This window comes from Myotis yumanensis, unplaced genomic scaffold (genome assembly GCF_028538775.1).
Source record: "Myotis yumanensis isolate MYYU_CA2020_CCGP unplaced genomic scaffold, mMyoYum1.0.hap1 SCAF_4, whole genome shotgun sequence".
NCBI lineage: Eukaryota > Metazoa > Chordata > Mammalia > Chiroptera > Vespertilionidae > Myotis > Myotis yumanensis.
This window is the reverse complement of record NW_027223755.1, coordinates 89,549,301-89,565,422: the sequence shown is the minus strand read 5'-3', so window position 1 is coordinate 89,565,422 and position 16,122 is coordinate 89,549,301. Positions and strand designations below refer to the sequence as shown.

Below are 16,122 nucleotides of genomic sequence, written 5' to 3'. Positions count from 1 at the left end.
CAGGGCTCTTGATGATTCTGTCCTTTTGCATCTGTGTCTGATCCAAGTTTGAGTCCCAGCTCTGCCACACATAAGCCTATTATTTCTTGGAGCCTCAGTTTCCGTATCTATAAAATGGGTTCAGCCAGGTTTCATCATGACTGGGCTCGTTCATATGACTGGGGGTCCGCTGCAATTGGCTGATCTGATTGGCCTCCCTTGGGGCAGTTCATGTCCCTCATCCTCCAGCAGACCAGCCCAGGCGTGTTGTCATGGTGATGGCAGAGGTGCAAACCCTGGCATACATTCCCATGTTAAGCTTCTGCCAGCCTTATGTTGGCCAGCACCCCATTGGCCAAAACAAGGCACGTGGTTGAATACAGAGTCAGTTGTGAGGGCCTGGATACGGGGCCCCTTTTGCTGCGTGTCACACTACCCATGCTGACCATGTCAAATGTTTGCGTATTCCTCTGAGCCCTGGGCTGAGAATGATCCCGAGCTCACTTCTAGCTCAACAGGAAGAACGTTGTGATGGATTAGTGATGTCTGCCATCAGCACGGGTGTGGGAGTGGACCCTCTCCTGCTCCGAGCAACACCAAGTCTCTTCTCCCTCCTCCCAGCTCAGGCCAGGGCTCAGGGTCAGGGGTGGTTTTGACTCTCTGTCTCCTGGTCTTTTTCTGTGGTCAAGTGTTGGGCAGCGCCAGCTCGTTTGCCTGGCCCGGGCCTTGCTGAGGAAGACGAAGATCCTTGTGTTGGATGAGGCCACGGCGGCCGTGGACCTGGAAACGGATGACCTCATTCAGTCCACCATCCGGACACAGTTCGACGATTGTACTGTCCTCACCATCGCTCACCGTCTCAACACCATCATGGACTACACCAGGTGAAGCATCTGGCACAGAAGGCCTCTAGGCCTTGGTGCCCACCTCACTCATTCACTCATTCATTCATTCAACACTGTCCTATGCATGGGGACAGCCCCAGTTGGTGGGACCTCGCTTTATCCGGGTGGTACCAGGTATTTTTGACATCACTCAGTCATCACGTATGCAGTGCCTGCCACAAAGCCGGCCCTGTTCCAGGTCCTGGGGACTCAGCAGGAAGCCTGGCTGAGGGACCTTATAGATTAGCTGGGGGCTGGGTGCAGAGACGGATAATAAACACGGCAATAAATAAAACCAAATTGTGCTGGGAAGGAGACAGAGTAGGTGATAGTGAGTGTCGTGTGTAGCATCACAGGACTTTGACATTGACTAGGAATAGGGCTTGAGAAGGGGTAACCAGTTGGAAGGCTACTGCAGCAGTCCTAACAGACAGAGGTGAGGGGCCTGACCCAAAGCCAGGATTTGCCCAGCTGGGCTCTTGCGGGCATGAGGTGCCAACCCCTCCTACCACTCATGTCTGCGTGCCCTCCGCTTGCAGGGTGATCGTCCTGGACAAAGGAGAGATCCGGGAGTGCGGCGCCCCCTCTGACCTCCTGCAGCAAAGAGGCCTGTTCTACAGCATGGCCAAAGATGCCGGCTTGGTGTAAGCCCGGCGCTGGTGCGTCTGGTTTGACCTGCAAGGTCCACATGCCTTGTCCCAGGATGACTCAGCAGCCTCTTTGGGAACCCAAGCCTCCCATACACTGAAACCAAAAAAGGAAATAAAACCAAACCCAATAAAACAAAACCACAAAGCAGCCACCCTCTGGTCCGCTGCCTGGAATTGGCTGTGAAGAAACAGGAGGGACAGAGACGCAGCCCACCAAAGACACGCACAGCACACCCTTGCCTGTTACCCCGCAGGACGCACCGGCGTCGCACAACCTGGGAGGGCCTGCTCGTGCTCTTGGTGCTCTGCAGGGAAGTTTGGCAGCCAGACTTCTCGAGAAATTGGTTGCGTAAAACATGCTAGTGACCAAATCCAGCCAACTGCCTCAAATCTCTTTAGCCAAAGTCTGAAATTCCAAGTCTTCGGCCTCGGCTGCTGTCCTGGCACCTCTAACATCTGGGCTCCACCCAGAATGCTTCGTCTCCTTGGGGCTGCTGTTTGGAGGTGAGGGGCCTGGTGAAGATCATCCTCACCCTCAGGCGGTGTCCTGGGGGCCGTGGACACTCCTCTTACCAAACATCCCGTCGCCTGGGCGCTCAGACACGGAGCCAGCGTCCCAGCACTGCCTGCACCGAGACTTGCTTCACAGGCCAGAGGCAGCCTCATCACCTGCGGGCTTCTCGTTGGCAGGACGGGCTGGCCTTACCGGGGACCTGGACCTGGAACTCCAGGGCTGGGGGATCCTCTCTCAGTACCAGTTTCCCACATTGGCTGCTCACCTCCTTAGCCACGCCGGTCTTTTCTCTGCCTTTCCTCCTGCCTCCTTTTGCCAGTTGCTAGAATGGATTACCTTGAGGCACCTGGAAGAGGTTTGCTCGTGGTTGTGAAGGGTTCAAAGCCAGGAGCACTGGGCACCGCCACGGATGACCAGCGGGCACTGAATCGAGCTCTGTTGAGACTTCTCCTCGTTTTTTAGATTTCAGTTCCTCACCCTTGGCCTCCGGGTAGCTGTCAGAGGCGGCAGTGTGGAGAACCGGACGTGTAGTAACTGAGTGTGTTCCAGGACAAGAAAAGAACCCATTCACGAATATCAGTGATTGTTTTTCTTTTTCTTTTTCTTTTTTAAAGTACTGCTCCCGGGAGAAACACTCTCTCAACTTGAATTTCTTGGGCGGAAGTGTTGGGCCGGGAGCAGCTCTCCCAGGGAAAGCCAAGGTGGCCAGCATCTGACAGCGGGTCTGCGGGTTCCTGAAGAAAAAGCGAGTGGAGACCTCCAGGGCCCGTCCTTTAGGTCTCGCAACCAGAGACCCAGGGGAGACCCACAAAGCAGAGGGGCCACTGCTGCCCCGAGATTCCCTTGCTGACTTCAAATCCAGAAAAGCATCTTCCTTTAGGTGGAAATATATATTTATTTTTTGTAAGTTATACCATTCTTTCACATTAGATAAACCAAGTTTTTCTTGGGAATCATTTTGTAATGACTTACACTGGAAACGAGAACATTGACAAGCAATTTGCAGTAAAAAAAAAAAAAAAGATTTTATTTCTTTCTAATAACGATTCCATTTTCTTTGGGGTTTCAGCCATCTCCTCTGGGAGTCAGCGGCTCCCCTCTTGTCTGCTCTCCTTCTTTCCTGTTGGCAAACATGCCGTCTCTAGTGGGAGCCCCTGTCGGAAATGGGAGCCTAGAGGTTAAGAGCCGTGTCGGGTAGAGTGGGGAGTCAGCGTGGCCCGGTGGACAGAGCCTGGGCTCTGGGGTCAGACAGACCTGGGCCTGAGTCCTGCCCTTGTCATTTGCTGGCTGTGTGACCCTGGGCAAGTCACTTAGTCTCTGTTGCCTCATCTGTCAAGTGGAGCTGATCACACCTGCACGGAGGGAATGTTGTGAAGATGAGCAGTGATGTGTGTGTGGCCCAGGTCAGGTTCTAAGGCAAAAATCACGTGGCCCTTGAAAATCCCTTTGTGTTAATACAGTCAGGATAGGTTGGGCCGTGCTGTAGCCGCAAACTCATGGGAAATGAGCACAGGGTTCTATTTCTTGCTCATACACGTCCCGATGAGGGTCAGGCGCCCCTGCAGGATCACTCCCTTCCAAGCAGCCACTGCGAGAGCCAGGCTATTCTCGCCTTTTGACCTTGCCTCTCAGGAGCTGGCTTCCAGGTCACCATAGAAGGGAGAGTGTGGACGACTCACACCCACTCATAGGTGTCTCAAATGAAGTAAATGACCATGCAGATACGATCAGCTCCATGTGTGGCTTCCCTGGATGTGTGTGTTCCCCGCCAGCCAGGCTGTGCTGGCAGGAGCCACAGCGGGGGGATTAGTGGCCTGTGTGGCATGCAGGCTGGTCTCCAAGGGTGTGGGCCAGCAGCAGCCTTGTCAGCAGGCTCGTGGGCGCTGGCTCCTGTGGCCCACACACTGCGCCCTGGCAGACCATCTCCTTCCGGGAAAGTAGGCATTTGTGGCCCTGGAATGATCCCAAGTGAGTTTGCCAAACACGCAGCTGCTGCCGCCTTTGCCTGTGGCCGCTCTGCCGGGCCGTCCGGTGGCTGAGCTCCCGGCAGAGCAACGAGAAGCGCTATGTCGGGTCCCTTTCCGTGCTCCCAAGTTGGAAAGACAACCCCCACGTGATGACTTGGGCTTTGGTGTGAGATGGCCCCAGGGGCAGATCCCCTCTCTGCCACTTACTAACTGGGTGACCTCGGCAGGTCATGGCAACTGTCTGAGCCTCCGTTTCCTCATCTGCGAAATGGAGCTCGTAATTGCCAGTAATGGTGGGGCCAGCACTTCGTAGGCGCAACAGGGGAGAGGCAAGAGGTGCAGGCGCCCTACCCCAATCTGAAGTCATCAAAATGTGCTGCTCGCCACATCTCGGCCGAGGGAGGTAGAAGCTGCAATTAAATGTGGATCACTCTGGGCTGGAAACCTGTGTCGGGATGTCCCATTAGGAAGTCCCTGTGACCTGACGAGGCAGAGCAGGCTGTGTCCTGTCAGGCAGCTGGGTGTCCACAGGCGCCTGCTGGCGCACCAGCACAGCCACTGCCCTGGTCTCAGGAGATTATTGATGGCAATGGGCCGGGTTAGCCCGGTGACTGGACTGGGTGGTTCTGATTCCCTCCGGGACATCTGGCAACATCTAGAGACATTTTTGTCACAACTGGAGGCGGGGGGACTACTGGCATCTAGTGGGTGGAGGCCGGGGATGCTGCTACACATCCTACAGTGCCCAGGACAACCCCACGTGGCAGAGAAATACCTACCCCACGTGTCGGTAGTGACCAGAATAAAAGTCCTGGTGTGTGGACCCTTCTCGCTGCCCACAGAGGCCCTCAGATACAACAGGGATCATCGTGAACGTTTATTGGGCACGTTTCCGTGTATTAGCTTCCTCTATCCCTGCAGCAATGCCATGAGTCGGTGAGGAGCCTGGGTTGCCTCATTGCTCACGCTGCGCTACAGGTAGCTGTGTCTGGGGAACCTCTGTTTTGGCTACTTGAGAATCGAGCCCCCTTTCCTGGTGCCTGAAGGCAGTCGTAAGAGCCCTGCACTAAGATTCCGACTGACCACTGTCAGAAACAGGCCTGAGCACGTGCGCTGCGCACCGCCCTTCAGGAAGGCAGGGGCTGCCCGTCACCACCCTGACCTCTGACCCCAGCAGCATTTCCCACACGGCCCCCTCGGGGGAGGAAGTATGAACAGAAATGCCCGGGATGTTCTGACTGCTTCTGGGGCTCCCCCAAGAAGCTGGGATTTGGTCTGTAACAAACAGATGTATGACATGTGCCAGGTCCGGAGCGATTCCCCTCAGGACTTCTCCTGAAGAAGTCCCGGCCCCTCCCCTCTGGCCTTCGGAGCTGAACTGCGTGCCAGTGTGTCCTCATGCTTGTGCCTGGAGGGCCCCATCGTGGTGTGGGTCGTGGCTCATGTGTCCAATTCAGACAAGGTGCTTCTTGGAGCCCGTGTACAAGGGTGGGAGGAGCAGCAGGGGCCATGGCGTTCAGTCCTGGTGCATGTTGGGATCATACGGGGAGCTTTAAAAATATACCGTGTGCCAGAATGGAGAGCATGTTGGGGGTCGCGGGGGCAGGAGGGAAGGGTGTGGTCACAGAACGGCAGCCCCAGGGGTCGTCGTGGTGATGGAAGTGGTGGTGGATGCCACCTATACGTGTGATACAATTGTGTAGAAGTCACACACACACACACACATACACGCACGCGCGCACACATACTAGTACAGGGAAATCTGAGCAGGATCTGTGTATGGTACCAATGTCAATATCCTGGTTATGATACCACGCTAGTGTTTTTCAAGGTGTTCCTTTGGGGGGAAATGGAAAAGGGTGCACAGGCATTCTGTGGATTATTTCTTAAAACTGCTGGTCAATCTACACTCATGTCAAAATAAAAGGGTTAATCTGGGAAAGTACACACACCATTGCCCTGCCACAGGGTTAATGACTTCATTGGTCTGTGGTGGAGCCTGGGTGTGGGCAGGTCTTGAGGTTCCCACATGGGTCCAATGGGCAGCCAGGGCTGAGAACCACTGTCCACTTTGGGTCCAGGATGGACAAGGCTGGACGGGCTCTGGTCAGGCCGACCTTGGGGGTTGCTGCATCCTCCTGGGTCTGCGATGATTGTCCACTTTCCCTGCCATTTGCCACCCAATCCTGGAGAGCAGAGGGGTCTAGACTCCGCTGATGACCCCAGGTCACTGGTATCTCCAGGGCATGGCACGTCTTTCCAGGTTGGCGTGGCGTGAGGGTTGAGGGGTCTGGTTCAGACCAGGCCTGACTCCTGTGCCAGCCTATAGAACAGGCCCTTCCGGTCCAGCAGCTGAGCAGGGCTGCCGCTCTCCGCCACCTGCCCTTTGTCCATGACCAGCACCCTGCGGGGGAGAGGGAGATAGGCAGCTCCTTGGACACCAGCCTGGTCCCTGGGCCGCTCGGAGAGCCCAGCGTGCCTGCTCTGAGGTTTGCTCCCCAGAAGTCTGGCCTTCTGTGTGGTTTCCTGGTTGTAAGCATCTACTGGGCATATGTCCTTGGGCTCATCTCTTCCCCTTTGGGCATCAGTCTTCCCACCTGTACAATGGGCACCTGATAATCCATTCCATCACCTTTCCAGCTCTAAATGCGGATGCCTTCCTTCACCACTGCAGGGTCCCTGAGGCCAGCGCCTTGCGGGGACTTACCTGGCGCAGTCCATCACGGAGCGCAGGCGGTGGGCGATGAGCAGCACCGTGCAGTGGGCAAACCAGCTCTCAAGGGCGGCCTGCATCTGCAGCTCAGTCCCCGGGTCCACGGCGGCCGTGGCCTCGTCCAGGATGAGGATCTGGGTTTTCCGGAGAAGGGCACGTGCCAGACACAGCAGCTGCTTCTGGCCCAGGCTAGGAGGGAGTGGGACAATCGGGCCAGATGTTTGTGTGTCTACACGTCAGGGTTTGCAGGGCGTGCCCACAAATGCATCTCCACAACAGCCACAGAAGTGGTGGGCCCCAGTCCACAGAGCTGGTAGAAATCCCCATCCTGCCATTTTTTGATCAGGTGACTTTAGGCAAGTCATTCGAACCCGCCGTGCCTCAGTTTCCCTGGGAGGACGGGGAAATAGGGAATTGTTTAAAGAGTTTTTGAGTTTCAGTTTTGCAAGATGAAAAAGTTCTGAAGTTGGGTAGCACAGTGATGTAAATGTGCTCAATGCTACTGAAGTATACACTTAAAAATGGGTAAGATGGTCAATTTTATGGTGTATTTTTTACTACATTTTAAAAAATGTTTTCAAAGGCATACTTGGTACCTTCAGTGGGCATGGGTCCAGCACCCAATATCACACACGTTATTTCTATAGCAAAATAAGTGTTGAGTGGGATAAAGGCTCTGTGTAGTCTTGTGTCAGTAGAGGTTGGGTTTTGCCACTAACTAAATTGGGAAACCGAATTTAGGAAAAAGAGATGTGATATTCAGAGATGGTGTTGGAGTTTGGAACTGCTGACAAGGGACGGGGCTCCTACCGTGATTATTAATAGGATGGGGTTGATGATCTATGGGGAGGGCACACTTCCAGGGCAGACTGCCCCTGGGGAGAGCCGTGGCCACACGTGCCTCTCCCTTCAGCTCCCCTGAGGTCCAGGCTGTGGTGGGGCAACCCTACCTGAGGTCATCGCCTTGGTCGGCACACTCGTACTGCAGCTGGCCGGGCAGGCTGGCCACCAGGGCTCGGAGCTGCACCGTCTCCAGGGCCTGCCAGATGGCTTCGTCCGTGTGCTCCTGTAGCATGTCAAGGTTCCTCCTCAGAGAGCCGGGGAACAGGATGGGGTCCTGGCCAGGACAGGCAATGGGTCAGGGCTGGCCCAGCCACGATCCCACCTCTGCCCACCCTGTCCCGAGGCCTCACCTGGAGGATGATGGTGATCCTAGACCGCAGCGTGTGCAGCCCCACATGGCTGATGGGGACCCCGTCGATCCAGACCTCACCCTCAGCTGCCTCCAGGAGCCGCAGCAGGCCCCCGGCCAGGGTGGACTTCCCGGCCCCCGTCCTGCCAACGATGCCCACCTGCCAGGGGATGAGAGGGCAAGGCCACTGTGACTAGGCCGGGCCAGAAGAAGGCGGGCACAGCCTAGGTTTCCTGGGCATCTCTTTGGGAGATGTTTCCCCTGCACCCAAGATCCACCCGCCCACTACCTACCCATCATCCTTTGAGCATCCATCCTTCCATCTACCCAACTTGCCCTATATCCATCGTCGATCCACCCAACCTTCTGTCTGTATTCTTCTCTATCTTTCCCTTATCCCAACATGTCTCTCCTACCTTCCCAACTATTCCCACAACCTTCCTTCAATATCCGTACCCTCCTCTGTTCCTCCATTTCCCCCATCCTTCCGTCCACAGCCCTCCATCACCCCTCCTTCTTCCTTCCAGCCCCATGTCATTTTATTCATGTCCCATCCATCTGTCCCCATCCTTCCATCTGTCCCCATCCTTCCATCTGTCCCCATCCTTCCATCTGTCCCTCATCCTTCCATCTGTCCCCATCCTTCCATCTGTCCCTCATGCTTCCATCTGTCCCCATCCTTCCATCTGTCCCTCATCCTTCCATCTGTCCCCATCCTTCCACCTGTCCCCATCCTTCCATCTGTCCCTCATCCTTCCATCTGTCCCCATCCTGCCATCTGTCCCCATCCTTCCATCTGTCCCCATCCTTTCTTCCATCCATCTCTCATCCTTTCTCCCACGACCTCCTGTCCAGCCATCTAACCATCATCCTTCCTTCCATCCATCCCCATCCCAGCCATCCATCCCCCATCCTTCCATTTATCTCTCCATCCTTTGATCTGTCCCCCATCTATCCTTTCATTCTTATCTTTCTTGCTGACTGTTGCATGCTCAGTGTCTGACATATGGTGGGGGGTCGACACTATTTGTTTAATAAATGAATGAAATGTGTCACCCCACTGTATGACAGCCACCCTCTTAGACACCAGCATAAAAATAAAGAGTCCTTGCGCCAAAGGACTGTGTGCTCTCGAAAGGAGGGCGACTGAGTAAACTTAATTTTAATAAAGTGTGATGATCACTCTCTACCATCAAGCTCCAGACCTGTAGCAATGGAGGTAAGCCAGGAGGTGCTGTTCCTACTCCCTTGGATAGGGGTTGATGAGGTAATCAGAGAAGGCTTCATGGAGGAGGGGTACTTGAGTGGGATATTGAAAGGCAACAGGAGTTCAGAGACGGGGGGAGATTCCAGGTAAACCACAGTGTTAGATTGAAAGCTCCCTGAGCTCCCAGAGGCAGCTGCTCCACAAATGTGGACTCAGCCCTGGCAGGGCACTGAATGCAGCAGAGAGCTGGGCAGGACCTTGACTGTCAAGCTCAGGAGTTTGGGCTTTGCCCTGAAGGAAGCCTGGAGCAGGTGGAAGGTCTTGAGCCGGGGAAAGACATGCTCAAATAAAGGCCACAGGCGAACAGATATAGGCTGAGGGCTCAGATGGGGGCCTGGGGCCATCAGGGGGAGGGCAAGGAGGGCTTCAGGGAGGAAGTGTTGCAGGGTGGGAAGGGAGAAGAGGGATTCAGTGAAGGAGCCTAACGGGATAGATGGGAAAATACTAGCGCCTTCCTCATAGGGCTGTTGTCAGAGTGAAAATGTAAATGCTAATGAATGAAAGCACCGGTAAACATTTCTGAGGCATGTGCTCTGTTCCAGGCACTGTTCCAGGCAGTTAAACTTCAAAACACTGCTATGTGACGTTGACATTGGCATTCCCATTTACGGGTGGGAAAAGTGACTCATGAAGTAACTTGCGCAAGGTGAGCCTTGGCAGAGCCAGGATCTGAGCCCATGAAACTGGGTGAAGTATATGGAGCATTTAGCACTTTGCCCGATAGTTCAACTGATGTTCAAGAAAGAAGAAAAGGAAAGCTGGGGAGATGGTATCAAGGTGGGTGAGTGGGTTTCCCCTGGTGGAGTCAGGTTTGGTGAGATAAGTTCAACTTAGGGGGTGGTGGGCCTGAAGATGAGGTATCCCGGGGTGGGGATGTGGAACAGGAAGGTGCTCAGGGCCTGAGCCCTGGGGAGATGCCCGGCCTGGCCATGGCCCCGAGTCCTCTCCAGCTGCCCTGTGGCCTGGCTTCCATGAGGAAGAAGGTCTGGAAGCGCTGCTCACCTTCTCTCCTGCGTGGATCTTGAACGACACACCCCGCACGGCCAGCGGGAGCTCGGGTCGGTGTCTCAGCCCCAAGTCCCGGAACTCGATCTGGCCCCCACAAGGCCAGGGGGGCTGGGTTTCACAGGTGGGCAGTGTCCAGGGCGCCTGGGGCAGAAGGGGACACTGAGTCAGAGGAGCCCTTCTCCCAGGCTTCTCACAAAAGGTCTACCTCTTTGTGCCTCAGTTTCCTTGTCTGTAAAATGGGCATGTTTACTGCTATTTTATAGGGACGTGGAACATAGCAAAGCTAAAAACAAATATCTGGTAGCGTAAAAATGATGGCGTTGGCTATTGTTTATCTTTTTAAATTATTATTAGCCCCTGTTAATTGTCAAATAATATTCTTTCTTCCTCTAGTAGGGTAGGTCCTCTTTTTTGCCTTTGTGAAGAGGGCAGGTCTGTGCGACAGGGAGTCCAATGCTGCCATTGGTATCCCTGTGACCTTGAACAGGTCACTCCACCCTCTTAAGTCTCAGTTTCCCCACCTGTGAAATGGGGCTAATGAGAGCAGTGGGCGGGTATTGCTTGTTTATGTTGCGCCAGACCCTGCACTAAGTAAGCCCTTTATTGTGGGATCTCACTTGACCCTCCCAGTGTACCCAGCATTGTTAGTGGCTCGTGGCTCTTCTGTCCCTGTAATGTCGCTATCATGTGCCGTTACCTGGCGGCGGCATTCCTGTTCCTCCTGTCCCCTGTCACTCAGAAGAAGGACCTGCTTGCCCAGTCAAGGGAGCAAAGGACCCAGGATCTGACTTGGCTCCAGACCCCATGCTCTTAACCATTACCGGGGCCCTGGCTGGGACTCCGGCCTACACTGGTGGGGGCTCCAAAGCCCACGGCAGACGTCCACCTGGTCCACTGCCCTCTGCTGTAAGTCCCAGGTGGGGCAGACCCTCCACCCCCACTGCCCCCCACCTCCTTGGGTGTCCGAGTGTAGTCCTGCATCCGCTCCACCGACACGATGCTGCTCTCCAGGTCTGTCCAGCTGCGAACAGCCCACTGCAGCGTCTGGGTCACCTGGAGGGAGAAGACACCTCAGACTGGCTTGAGTAAAACCACCCCACAGGTTTGCATCAGCTCCCCGGAGGCAGGGACTGGGAGGCGGGCCTCGGGCAGATAAGGGGACTGGACTTGACTGTAGCCTCCAGGACTCCCCTCTCCTTTCGGTAGAACCAGAGCATGCAGAGCAGAAAGGAGCCCTCAGACCTCAGCTTGTCCACCTTGTCTTGATACAGGTGGTGGGGAGACAGGACCAGAGAGGGTGCATGGCCCTCCCAGGGACACCCAGCAGGCCCCAGGCCCTGCTGACTTCTGTTCTGAGAGGTTTTCCTCCCCCGATTGCTCATCACACTTGGAACCATGGGCAGCTTCTCACCAGGGCCCACCCTCCTCTCTCCAAACTCATTTCCCTCCAATCTCACCCTCGCCCACACTCTCCGTCCATACCACCTGCTTGCTGTTCCTCTAGCACACCAGTCACGCCCCCCGCCCCCCTCCATCCCAGGGCCTTTCCTCCTCCTGGTCCCTTCCCCAAGAAAGCTCCCTCCCTCCCTCCCTCCCTCCCTCCCTTCCTTCCTCTGGGCCACAGCTCACAAGTCCCCTCCACAGAGAGGCCTTCTGGGCCAAGCAGTAGAGGAATACCCACCCACCAAGCTTTGACCTCTCACCTTGCTTTAGGCTTATGCTTAGTTGCCTCAGCTGTAAAATGGGGATAATAATAGTACCCCTGATGGGGTTGGGGGCAGGATTAAATGAGTTAATGTTTATAAAGCTCTTAGAACAATGCCTCATTCATAATGAATGTTACTTACAAGTACATTTTTCCCTTCACAGATGTCATGACCGGGACATCAAATATTGTTGTTATTAATAGATAACGAAAAGTTAATGCACTGGGAATGCACTCTATATCCTTTATCTCAACTAGTGGAGGGATGGATTAATACCCCATTTTTCAGATGAGCTCACTGAGGCTCGGAGACGGAAGACTCTTGCTCAAGGTCCAGCAAGGTCACCTCAGCTAAGCTCTTGTAAGAGCCTTGTTTTCCTCACTGCTTGGTAGTTTGGACTCGGGTCCTTGAAGGTCCCCCTTACATGGATCTGTCTGTCTCTGTTCTGCCTGCTCCTTGGAAATCAGGTTGGGGTGTCAGGCGTACCTGGAGCGCGGCGGAGACGGAGAAGCCCACGAGGCCAGCGCTGAGATGGGCCTTGCTCAGCACAGCGCATGTGGCAGCGGCAAACACCAGCCCGTTTCCCAGGAGCTCCAGGTTGGCAGCGAGCCACCTGAAAGGGGGTGCAGGTGCAAGCAGGGTCAGCGGGGGCCCTCTCTGTGGGACCTGCTCCTCTGGGCACAAGGTCTGATCATGGTGCCGGCTCGAGTGCCCATGGGGGTCCTGACCACGGCCTCCTCCACACCCAGGCCCCACCCAAGCTCAGTGGCTGGGGAATTGACGCTGTCTCACCTGTGCCCAGCCCAGGGCTCGGCGCACAGTAGGTGCTTTAGTTAAGCTTTGCCATGCTGCCAATATTCTGTGCTTGGGATATGCCAAGTCATATACCCTTGTGTTTTCCAGACTAAACCCAGTCTCCATGTTCACGTGGCCACCATCTTATGTTCATGCACAGGTCAGCTTGAACATCACCTCCTCAGAGAGCCTTCCAGGACTGCTCCTCCTTTTCTCTCCAACATAGCACTGATAACTTCCTTCATGACAGTCGTCATTCTTCATAATTCAACTACTTAATCAGTCCCTGACTCTCAGTCTCCACCAGGAGATCGGGAACTCTGGGAAGGCAGTGGCTTGGTCTCCTTCATGCTCTGTCCCCAGTACCTAGCATAGGACCCAACCCAGAGTAGGTGCTCGACAGATATATGCTGAATGGATGAATAAATGCACACCCCCTTTTATTGAATTCCTACTCTACCATTCATTCATTCATTCATTAGCAGATGTGTATTGAGCACCTACTGTGTGCTACGCATATTGGAGGTGCTGGGGATACAACCATGAACCAAACAAATAAAAATCCCTGTCTTTAGGGTACTCTGGACTTTCTACATATAACACCAAGTCCTCCCAACAACCCCACAAAGGGGTGGTTGTTTTCCCCATTTGACAGCTGAGGACGCTGAGGCTCAGAAGGGTAGGTACTTGCTTAAGTCCAGACACATAACAAACATCAGGATTTGAGGCCACATCTGTCTGAATGATGCCAGAAAGCACATACCCTTTCCAACAGGTCATTTTTCTCAATGAACCAACTAACAAATGAATGAACAAAGACCCACCTAGGGTCTCCCACTCCCTAGACCTTGGGGAAACCCTTCACTTCTTTGAACCTCGGTTTACCCATCTATGGAGTGAAGTAACATCTGATTCATTACAGTTGAGAGGTTTCAGTGAGATGTGCTATATATAGCATGGAAATCACTGAGGCTTGCACATGGTAGGTGCTTTCTAAATGTTCATAAGGTCCCTAGGCCAGGACTCCAGGAAGGGGCAAGGCAGGTTACCCAAAAGGCATATGGCATTGAGACACTGCTCACAGCTACAGGGCCTGATTGCCCCAGCTGACTAGGGAGCTGGCAAAAGGGGGAAAAGAATTCACATTTATTGAGCACCTAATCAATAAATTGTGTGCTTCACTCTCTATATTCTGGTACCAGACTCCTTGGGTTCAAATCCTGGTTCTACCACATATTCACTGTGTGGCCGTGGGCAGTTCCTAAATCTCTCTCTGCCTAAGATTCACCATGTATAAAACAGTCTCTGCCTCACTGGGTTACTAATAGGATTAAATTAATTGAGCCATGTAGAGTGCTCAGTACTGAGCACATAATAATCATGTTACAGGTATTAGCTATGAGTGTATTTATTTAATCCGCATCGCCACTCTATGAGTGCAATCCCACTTGGACAAACGAGGCTCAGAGAAGTTATATAATGTGCCCAAGAACACCCAGCTCGTAAGCTGCAGAGCTGGGATTTGAACCTGTGTCTGTCTGTGCTCAAAGCTTGTGTTCTTATTCTTGCTTAGTACTGAGAAGAGGCCGAGGATGCTTATGTTGCTGCCTTGTCACCAAGGCAACAGAGGCGTCTTCCCTTTTGCTGACATCTGTGCCTCCTTGCCCACCTGCTATTGGGAACCCCTCAGGCTAGCTTCCATCCACTCACAGTGTACACCCATGGGACCTAGCCTCAGCTTCATCCCCAGCGCGCTGTGTGACCTTGGGCAGGCTACTTTACCTCTCTGGCCACCCAATATGATACGCTCTGGGGACACAGATGGATTGCAAGGTCTTCTCTGCTCCCTTCCTACCTGTCAGCCACCAGCCGTGGGAAACTGACTCGCTGGCTTTCATCCATGTAGGCATTGTTCTGAGCCACGAAGGGGCCCTGGGCCCGGAAGGCCCTGACCACTGCGCCGCCCTGGAACGTCTCCGCCACGTGGGAACACACGAAGGAGTGCCTGGCTGACTCCATGCGTCTGAGCTGGCACGAAGTGGCCACATACAGGCTCTGAAGGGGGGAGGGGGGGGGAGTGGGAAGGGGAGAAGTCACAGACACAGAGAGGTGGTTTGAGAAGCTCAGGGAATCCCAAGTACTGTTACTAGTTTGCTGTGTGACCTTGGGCCAGTTGCTTTTCCTCTCTGGACTCCAATTTCCTTGCAAAATCAGAGTTCCATAGTTCTTTTTAAAATCACGGGGGATGATTCAAAGACCTCCAGTGCCCCAACCCAGACCTGTTCAATCAGATCTCTGGTGGTGTCACCCAGGCTTTGGTATGTTTAAAACTCCTTCCTGGTAATTCTACTGTACAACCAGGATTGAAACCCACTAATCTGGTGTAAATGTCTCATTCCCAGCTCTAAGGCCAACTGCTTTACTTAGGGCCAGTTACCGTGGGAACAAAACTCATAAAGGGCAAGGAAGGCAGTCGGCCAAGTGGAACTCATTTCTTTAATTCTAGGGTTACCATACATGCCAGGTGCTGGGAACATAATGATGCACAGATAGTAGGTGCTGTTCATTGGTTTGAGGTTGCAAGTATGTACAGCTGGCACGGGGGAACGTGCATTTGCTGAACACCTGGGCTGCAGTCCAGGCTCTTTACAAACAGTATTCAGTAATCGTGAGGTGGGCATTAGTGGCATTCACAGTTTACAGGTGAGCACACCTGAGGCTCAGAGAAATTGGTCTGAACCTCTATATCCAGCACGTGGCCGGGCCTGAATTCAAACCCACCTCTGTCTGACTCCCAAGCTCTCGATGGAAAAGTGGTCCCTCCCCAAGTCAAGAGGACGTAGAGAAGACCTGGGATCATTGTGGAAGACAGTGGTGGCCATGGTTTTTGTCTGACTATCATGGTTGTTTCTACTCTACTTCTGATTTTTTGTTGTTGTTTTTTTTGAGGGAAGTGGCTGTCAGTTGTGGGACCTGATTGTAGAGGTGGTCACATGATACAACCCAACCAGTCAGACTAAACTATCCCTTTGGTCACAGTGATTAGTTCAGGGATAAACACATGCTCCATAAATGGCCAATCAGAACCTTCCCTGGGATTGATATACAAACACTGAACTGGAGTGAAGGTTTTTTTGTGTTGGGGTTGCTAAGGTGGGATGCTATGAGTATAAGGTTGCAAGGGACCATCAAATCTGACCCCTGGAAAGAGAGTGTGTGCAAAATTGGGCCAAGCAGAGCTAAGTCAGTGGTTCTTAAACATCTGAATGTATCAGAATTACCTGGAGAGTTTATTAAAACCCAGATTTCTGGGCCCAACTCCCATAGAGTCAGTAGGTTGTGGGTAGGGCCTGAGAATGTACATTTCTAACCGGCTCTCAGGCAATTCTCTGCTGGCCCAGGGCCACACTTTGAGAACCATAGAGCCTCCGGAAGAGCAGGAGCCTC

At 53.6% G+C, this 16,122-nt stretch overlaps 2 protein-coding genes across 3 annotated transcripts in view; one reads left to right on the top strand and one right to left on the bottom strand.

Annotated features, from left to right (window-relative positions):
- Positions 1-3,037, top strand: part of ABCC1 (ATP binding cassette subfamily C member 1 (ABCC1 blood group)) — a 145,678-nt gene extending 142,641 nt beyond the window's left edge. For both annotated transcript variants that reach the window (XM_070412918.1, XM_070412917.1), the window contains 2 exons: positions 669-863; positions 1,403-3,037. In XM_070412918.1, the coding sequence (XP_070269019.1) occupies positions 669-863; positions 1,403-1,511 (304 nt within the window). In that variant the 3' untranslated portion in view covers positions 1,512-3,037. The remainder of the gene's footprint in view (positions 1-668; positions 864-1,402) is intronic.
- Positions 3,038-5,755: 2,718 nt separating this feature from the next.
- The window catches only part of ABCC6 (ATP binding cassette subfamily C member 6), a 50,163-nt gene continuing 39,796 nt past the window's right edge, over positions 5,756-16,122 (bottom strand). The window contains exons 24-31 of the mRNA XM_070411551.1: positions 14,531-14,730; positions 12,367-12,493; positions 11,126-11,227; positions 10,169-10,315; positions 7,901-8,059; positions 7,658-7,824; positions 6,702-6,896; positions 5,756-6,398 (exon numbers count right to left, since the gene is read on the bottom strand). Of these exons, the coding sequence (XP_070267652.1) occupies positions 6,290-6,398; positions 6,702-6,896; positions 7,658-7,824; positions 7,901-8,059; positions 10,169-10,315; positions 11,126-11,227; positions 12,367-12,493; positions 14,531-14,730 (1,206 nt within the window). The 3' untranslated portion in view covers positions 5,756-6,289. The remainder of the gene's footprint in view (positions 6,399-6,701; positions 6,897-7,657; positions 7,825-7,900; positions 8,060-10,168; positions 10,316-11,125; positions 11,228-12,366; positions 12,494-14,530; positions 14,731-16,122) is intronic.